Source organism: Hylaeus volcanicus, unplaced genomic scaffold (genome assembly GCF_026283585.1).
Source record: "Hylaeus volcanicus isolate JK05 unplaced genomic scaffold, UHH_iyHylVolc1.0_haploid 11234, whole genome shotgun sequence".
In the NCBI taxonomy this organism is placed as follows: Eukaryota; Metazoa; Arthropoda; class Insecta; order Hymenoptera; family Colletidae; genus Hylaeus; species Hylaeus volcanicus.
Window position 1 is genome coordinate 502 of NW_026532505.1, and position 8,477 is coordinate 8,978.

At 39.6% G+C, this 8,477-nt stretch overlaps 1 protein-coding gene across 1 annotated transcript; it reads left to right on the top strand.

Annotated features, from left to right (window-relative positions):
* Positions 1-3,441: 3,441 nt before the first annotated feature.
* LOC128882367 (uncharacterized) lies at positions 3,442-8,471 on the top strand. The gene has a single exon (XM_054133959.1). The coding sequence runs from the start codon at positions 4,161-4,163 to the stop codon at positions 5,874-5,876; it is 1,716 nt and encodes a 571-aa protein (XP_053989934.1). The 5' UTR covers positions 3,442-4,160; the 3' UTR covers positions 5,877-8,471.
* The last annotated feature ends 6 nt before the right edge of the window (positions 8,472-8,477 follow it).

Consider the following 8,477-nt stretch of genomic DNA (forward strand, 5'->3'; position numbering starts at 1 on the left):
TCCGAAGCGTCATCTGAGCACGAAATTTATAATAAAACAGGAAAATCCGTCCTTACATTGAATCCGACACCAGAATCGCCTGTAATAAAAATTTATTCAGATGATTTTCGGTACGGATCAGCCAAATTAATCATAGATACCGGTGCCGATGTCAGTCTGATAAAACTACATACGTTAAATGAACAAGCTATCATTGAACAACAAGAATCAGCCAGAATTTATGGAATTACTCCCGAAGGAGTTGATACATTAGGAACCACTGAAATAATAATTTCAGGTCAACCAGCTAGATTTCACGTCTTGGAGTCGCATAAATTTCCAATAAAATCGGATGGATTATTAGGTCGTGATTTCTTAGAAAAAGAAAAGGCTGAAATTTCCTTTTTCCATAACACCTTAGTAACTCAAAGTGCTCCGATAAAACCCTATCATTTCATTAATGACGACAAAATTCTAGATTCCGATTCTCAAAAGGATAGAATGAATTTGCCCATCACGAACATTTCGCATAAGCGCCAGAATTAAAAGAGGGATATTTGACAAGGATCGAAACAATAGACGGTTTATATGTAGGTGAAGCAGCCGTTTCAGTCAATGTCGAGGGCGTGTGTCATGTCCTTGCCATAAATACTTACGATAAAGATATTGAAATTAGTGTGCCTCCACAGGAAATCATGCCGTTCGAATATCATAACTTTCCCGAACAGCAAGAATATTTCGATTCAGATTCAGACTCTCAATATTTTATTCCAAATACAAAAGTAGACCGAAAAACTGAAATATGCGATTATTTACGATTAAGCCATTTAAATGACGAAGAAAGGGCTCATGTAATAGATCTTATAGAAGAATTTCCAAATGTATTTCATTTACCGGGAGATAAATTAGAATCTACTCCATATATTAAACATACTATTCCAACTACCGATGATTTACCGATCAATACGCGACAATACAGATTTCCTCCGATTCACAAAACTGAAATTGAGCATCAAATTTCCAACAAATTAAACAATAGAGTAATTACACCATCAAATTCGCCATACAATTCACCGCTTTGGATAGTACCGAAGAAACCTGATTCTAAAGGAAATCCAAGGTGGCGAATGGTAATAGATTTCCGTAAACTTAACGAAAAAACTATCGGAGACGCGTATCCATTACCAAATATTTCCGACATACTTGATCGTTTGGGAGAAGCAAGGTATTTCTCAATTTTTGATCTTGCTAGCGGATTCCAACAAATTGAAATGGATCCGAAAGATAGGCAGAAAACCGCTTTCTCTACACTCAATGGTCATTACGAGTATATTCGTATGCCGGAAGGTCTTAAAAATGCACCCGCTACGTTCCAACGGTTAATGGATCAAGTTTTACGCGGATTACAAGGTACAGAAGTTTTCGTGTATCTTGACGATATAGTAGTTTACGCGAAAAATTTAGCTGAACATAACAAGAAAATCCGTAGATTATTCAATAGACTAACAGATGCCAAATTAACTTTACAACCAGATAAATGCGAATTTTTAAAAACAGAGTTAGCGTATTTAGGTCACATTATTAGTAAAAATGGGGTACAACCAGATCCGAAAAAAATAGAAGCCGTTAAAAATTTTCCGCGACCAAAAACACAGAAAAATATCCGTCAATTTCTAGGTTTAGCAGGCTATTATAGACGTTTTATCAAAAACTTTGCAGAAAAAGCCAAACCGCTTTCCGATTTATTAAAGAAAAATACCAAGTTCAAATGGGATAAGGAACAAAAACAAAGCTTCATGGAACTAAGAAAGTAACTATGTAAGAGACCAATATTGCAATATCCAAATTTCAATAAACCCTTCATATTAACAACCGATGCTTCATATTTTGCAATAGGCGCAGTACTCAGTCAAAAGGTTAACGGTCATGATCTCCCGATAGCTTATTTATCCAGAACCTTAATAAAAGCAGAACAAAATTATTTTACCACCGAAAAAGAAGCTCTATACGCGGTAATACATTTTCGTCCCTATCTATACGGTCGTAAATTGACTCTTGTTAGTGATCATGAACCTTTACGCTGGATAGATTCAATTAAAGATCCGGGACAACGTCTTGTTCGGTGGAGATTAAAATTAAGAGATTATGATTACGAATTTGTTCACAAATCAGGTCGGTTAAATGTAAATGCAGACGCCTTATCGCGAAATCCCGTAGTAGAAAATGAAATACATGAAATCGATACATTTTCCATATCAAGCTCTTCAGACAGTGAATATGAAACCGCGTCAGAATCTGAATTTGCACTGAATTCCAGGAACAAATAACAGAAGACATTCTTCCGAACATTGAGCCAACCTCACCTTTGAACTTTCCACGAATTACCCAGTATAGTAAACCCATTAACTTCTGCAGAGAAAATCTGACGTATTATCGATCAAATTATGTTCATTTCCTTTCCTCAGATTGTGAATTGGTAACACCGATCGCTAGACTTCTTTCAGATTTAGGCGTATTAAATGTTGACAATCTGAAGGAAGTGAAGCCAAAGGTCGGGCAGGTACTAGTTACAAAATGGGGGAAACATAAAATTTTCAGTGTCGTAATTAAGAGAAATCATTTTGATAAAATCCATTTAAATAAATTTGAATTAGCATTAAAAAACCTATTAAAAATAACGAAAAATTTAGAAATTAAATCTTTTAGAATATCTCAATATGGAGATCTTTCAGATACACTCTCAGAAAGTACATTATCCGACTTATTAACTAATATTTTTAAAAATAGCCACATTAAAATAACAATTTGTTACGGTAAAATACAAATACCACCTGTAGAGCTACGTTCAGAGATCCTCTCAGAATTTCACGACAGTCTCGTTGGAGGACATAAAGGGGTGACCAAGACATACCGTCGAATTCGTGAAAGATATTATTGGCCAGGGATGAGAAATAACGTACAAAATTTTATCAGAACCTGTAATAGTTGTCAAAATCAGAAACTGATTCGTGCTAAAACTCGCGAACCCATGATCATCACCGACACTCCTTTGGAACCTTTTTATAAAATATCACTTGACACAGTTGGACCTTTACCTACCACACCTAGCGGCAATAGGCATGTTTTAACGATGCAAGATAATTTGACAAAGTATTGTATTGCTGTACCCGTGCCTGACATAAAATCCGTAACCATCGCTCATGCTTTATTAACCAATTTGATTTTACAATATGGATTACCTCAAGTAATATTAACCAATAAAGGAACTAGCTTTATAAACAACCTATTTAAAAATTTGTCCAAACTTCTTAAAATAGATCATGTAACTACCTCTGGTTATAGACCACAGACAAACGGTTCGTTAGAACGCAGTCATATAGTTTTGACCGAATACATTAGTCATTATTTAAATGAATTCGATGATTGGGATCAGCTAGTACCTTTTGCAATATTCTCATATAATACAGCCGTTCATGAAGCAACAAACTTCACGCCGTTTCAACTGGTATTCGGAAGATTAGCCCGTTGTCCCACCTCACTTCCTTCTGAAGATGAACTACAAACATACAATTCCTATTTACAGAATCTAATAACTCGGTTGTCTGAAATGCAGACGATAGCAGGGAAAAACTTAATAGAGAGTAAAAGTAAATCGAAATATTATTACGATCAAAAATCGAACCCATTCAGAGGCAAAATAGGGGACATGGCACGCGTCCTAGTTGAACCAAAGAAAGGAAAATTCGGTGCGCGTTATCATGGACCATATAAAATTGTCGGAATTTTAGATAAAAATAATGTTGTATTGGAAGATAGCAACAAAAGATGGTTTACTAAACACGCTGATAAACTACAACTAACAGCGTGTCGGGATCCCTAAAAGGAACAACACACATTAAATTAGAGACATTATTAGTTACATCAATACAGTAAATCGACTCACCCAATATAGTACTCACTTTACAGCAAATTGAATGTCCATACTAGAACAGAACTGTGCAATGAGGGGTCACCTGCGACATTCGTGACAAGCAAACCGCAACAAGAATATATTATCATTTGTAATCTAAACCATTTTTCTTAGTAAGATTTCCCAATGGTCACAATAATTGAATATAGGATTGTTTTAAAAATTACACAATTTTTCATTGTTATATATATATAAGAGTATTAGCAAGGTCATGGCATCCACCAGTCGAAGCCAGGAGCATCAGGGAAGAAGAATCTTTGTGACGAGGCTTTCCCCCCACACCAAGAAGCAGCACCTGCTGAAACTGTTTGGACCTCACGGGGCCCAACACGTGATGATCCGCCAAAGGTCGACGGGAAATCAGGCCTACGTAACATTCGGGAGCAACCAGGCAGTCATCCAGGTGTTGGCGTTAGCAAACCAAACACCTTTTGTCTGCAAAAATAGGAAGCTACGCCTGCTACCGGCTGACAGCTGGAACGACACCGTAGCCGAACCAGGACCGAGTAGGCCAAGGCCCATTGGAGAGGAACCCAATCCTTTTCCAGGCCTCCACTGGACCTCTCCGGCGGAGCGGCTCCCTGAGGAGTGCTTAGCCCTGATCGTAAGCTACCTCACGTTCAGGGACAGAGCGCGACTGGAGATCGTGTCGCAACGCTGGCGCCTGAGCAGTATCGCATCGTGCCGGGACATTAAATGCCTCAGCACAGGAGACTGGAGATGGGGGGAATGGAGCCCCATAATCACCAGCGAGGCGTTTCGCTGGATCATTCTCCGAGCCGGGCCCTTCTGCAGGAGCTTGACCGTGAGGGACGAGGACGCAGCAGCGGAGTTGAGGTCCTCCGTTACCGCCATTTCGACGAAACACTGTAAATATCTGGAGCGCCTGGATATCACAGGAGTGACAATCCGCCCGTCGGTGTTCCGAGAACTATCGGAAGGAGTGTCATCCCTGACGGCTCTCCTGGTTGGACAATGTCATGGACCGGTGGACCCAGGCTTGGGTGAGGTTCTGGAAAAAAATAGGAACCTGCGGGAATTGTCCCTGGAAGCAAACGGCGTGACAGGGAAGGCACTTTTGTTGACAACTGGCGAACTAAAGAACATCCGCGTAACTAGGTGCAGGAAACTAATGCCTTCCATATTTTCAGATTTCATGTCAAAACAAAGACATCTTGAGCACATCGAGATGAGCCACTGCTCAACCACCGTGGTGACCGAGGCGCTGTCAGCAGCAGTGAAGAACACATCACTCCACACAACACTACACACAGTGCGGATCCATGCGTGTTTCGACGTCCTGCCGAGCAACAAGGAGTCGGACGAGGACCACGAGATGGGAGAACCGGAGGTGGGTGACTTCCTGGAGATGGAGGTGGTCGACGTAGATCTGGGAGAAGGAATTTCCTTCCCTCAGGCCTTCCAGACCATGACCGACTTGAAGATCACCTTCTGCGGTTGGGTGAACGCCGGGTTTGTTAGGGACATTGGGCGCTACATGAGGGGCCTGATGCACCTCGACATTTCGGGGAATAGCAATGTCCGCGGGCAGTTCGCATTAGAACCCCTTGAAGGACTGGAGCACTGTCATACCCTAGCTATGACGAATTTGTTCCCGGATGTGGGGGGCCTATTTTTGAGAACTCTGCCACGTCTGCAACATCTCGACGCCCGTGATAGCTGGGGTGTGACGGATGAAGATATATGCGGATTGCTCGGGGCTTGCACCACGTTGCGGTACCTGAATGTCGAGGGGTGCAGGCAACTCACTAGAGCCGTCGTCGACTGCGCGTATCGCTCTATTCCGTCACGTGAGACGACTCTGACCCTGTTGCTCGGCGAGACTAGAGCCGTACGGTTCCGCCGAGACAGACGTAATATGTACTTGACGATACACTACGACAGACAGACACCTAGACGAACATAAAAGAGTCATACATTTTACACATAATTGCAACGATGATTTTAAGGGGGGAGGAATATTCAACATTTGAGATTTTTGTTTTCTTGATTTCGTCAGCAGGAATGTGTTCGAGATGGTTTACCATCCCGAATTCGTTCTAATCGAACACAAACCTAGCCTTTGACGGTAGCTTGTAGAATCAAACATGAATAGAAAAACACATTCCTTCCTTGAAACCAACGTCGTTATACCACTCTCGTTGTACATACTCTTTTTACACATCTTTCATTTATAACACTACTGACATCGTCGGGGACGACGATGATTTTAAGGGGGGAGGGATGTTACGTGCCGATATTTTCATTTTCATTTTTCTTGATTTCGTCGGCAGGAATGTGTTCGAGATGGTTTACCATCCCGAATTCGTTCTAATCGAACACAAACCTAGCCTTTGACGGTAGTTCATTAAATTCATTTTTGAATAAAGTTACACATTCCTTCCTTGAAATCAACGTCGTCACGCCATTTTCACCCTGCTGGCAGTGCCGCACCTTGTATAAAGTTTTGTAAATATGTTCAATTTGTTAATATTTTAATAGGTTTAGTATTGTAACGAATGAAAGGCGTTAAATCATGTAATGTAACAGTGGCGTATACATGTATAATTGTTGGAAAGATAAGCACACCGAATATTACCATCGCGTTCAAATATCACGGTTACAGATATCATTGGAAGAAGGACATGTAAATATCGCGCATTTAGGTTAAACCTTTATTTTGCTATTTCTTCTTCATGTACGCTCCGAATACCGAAGCCGTAACTCGAATAGCAGCGCGATTCGTCCGCGCGCACGTTGTCGCTAGGACGAATCGAGCGGTTTGGTGGGCGCGAGGCGCGAGACGCGGTACAACTCGTAAACACCAAATTCTTGCGTGTACCGAGTCGCGAAATCTCGAAGACTTTTTCTATAAACTGACGACGATCACGTGGTTCTAAGATCCTTTGTCTCCAAAGCTTCTAGAACGTTCCACCGAGTTTACGTGGTCGAATAGTTTAGAGCAGAGTTACCGTATTAAAGTAAATTCATTTTGTGAAAAGTGGGTGATAGGCAAGGACTCTTATTCCTCGTTAAAATAATTTTATTTTAATTTATTTAAAGCATTTTAGATTTAAATTTTCTTTTTCCTTTTTGTAAATAGTAATTTCGCTTTTGATTACGTAAATTATAATTCTTTCACGTGTGTGTGCTTTCCTTCAACCACAGGGCGATTCGAACAACGCACATAATCGAGACCAGCGTTTCTCTCGACTTATATTGTAAAGAAATTTAGTGGTGAGTTGATTTTCTTCCAAGCAATATTTTTGTATAAATGATTATGAATTTATTTTGTTGTGATCACTCGGAATATCAATAAATGATATTTCATTTCCGGGGAATCCCTAATTGATGTTCTCGGGTGGTATTTCCATTGATATTTTATAAAATATTATTCCGACAATTTTATTGTATTCTTTATCATATGAAACTACAATTCCTGGTTTCTGGAATATCAATAAATGATATATTTCATTTCCGGGGTAACCCTATCTGATATTCTAGGAACAAATATATATATATATATATATATATATATTTTTTTTTATTGCTATTCTTTATTAAATGCGTAACTGAATTTTTGACGATTTCATATGTGTATTTTCTGTATGAGTTTATAAGGAAAGAAAGTGTGTATTAAATCTTGTCGACCAAACGTACATTTGAGCCAAATCACATAACTCATTGTATTATCAAAATCAATACCACGAAAATATTAATTGAATAAATATTACAGTGGCATGTTAACAGTAGAACATTCTTATAGTTGAATTAACCGCTCGCATCCATTTGAAATCCCAAATCTTAAATAAAAAAAAAGGACATAGAAATTCACATATGAGCCAGGGCCCGTACGGGACTGCTGTGACAAAGACCTGACCTTGCCGATAGGCAAGTAAAATATACATAATAATAATATTTAAAAATTATTTAAGCTGTGACGCAGGAATCTGTGTTCCACGTCACATTGCAAACGAGATACAATTTCCTGCAGAAGCTTGGTAAAAAATATTTTATATCCTCCTCAACTTAAAAGTGTACTGTTGCATGGGGTAAGGACAACGAAAAATTAGCACGACAAGAATTGGAGGAGCTATTGAGAATTCAAATCAATGAATGTGGGCTGTTAATTGATGCTGAATTCTCATACTTTGGCGCGACGCCTGATGCCACTGTTGGCGACGATATTATCGTTGAAATCTAATGGCCTTACGCGGCGCGTAAAATGTCTCCTAACGAAGCAATAGATAAAAACGTTGCAGGTCTTAACCGCGTATTTGCTAAAAATGATGACAGTAATATGAATAAAAACCACGCGTACTATTTCCAAGTTCAAGGGCAACTGCACATTACGCAAAGAAAGTATTGTATTCTTGCAATGTGGATGCCTGTTGGAATAAAGTATGTGATTGTTGAGCGCGATGATACATTTTGGAAAGACAAAATGTTACCATCGTTACAGCGATTCTACGAGGACTGCTTGGTTCCCGAAATAATAGATAGTAGAGTTGTTAGAAGCATGCCAATT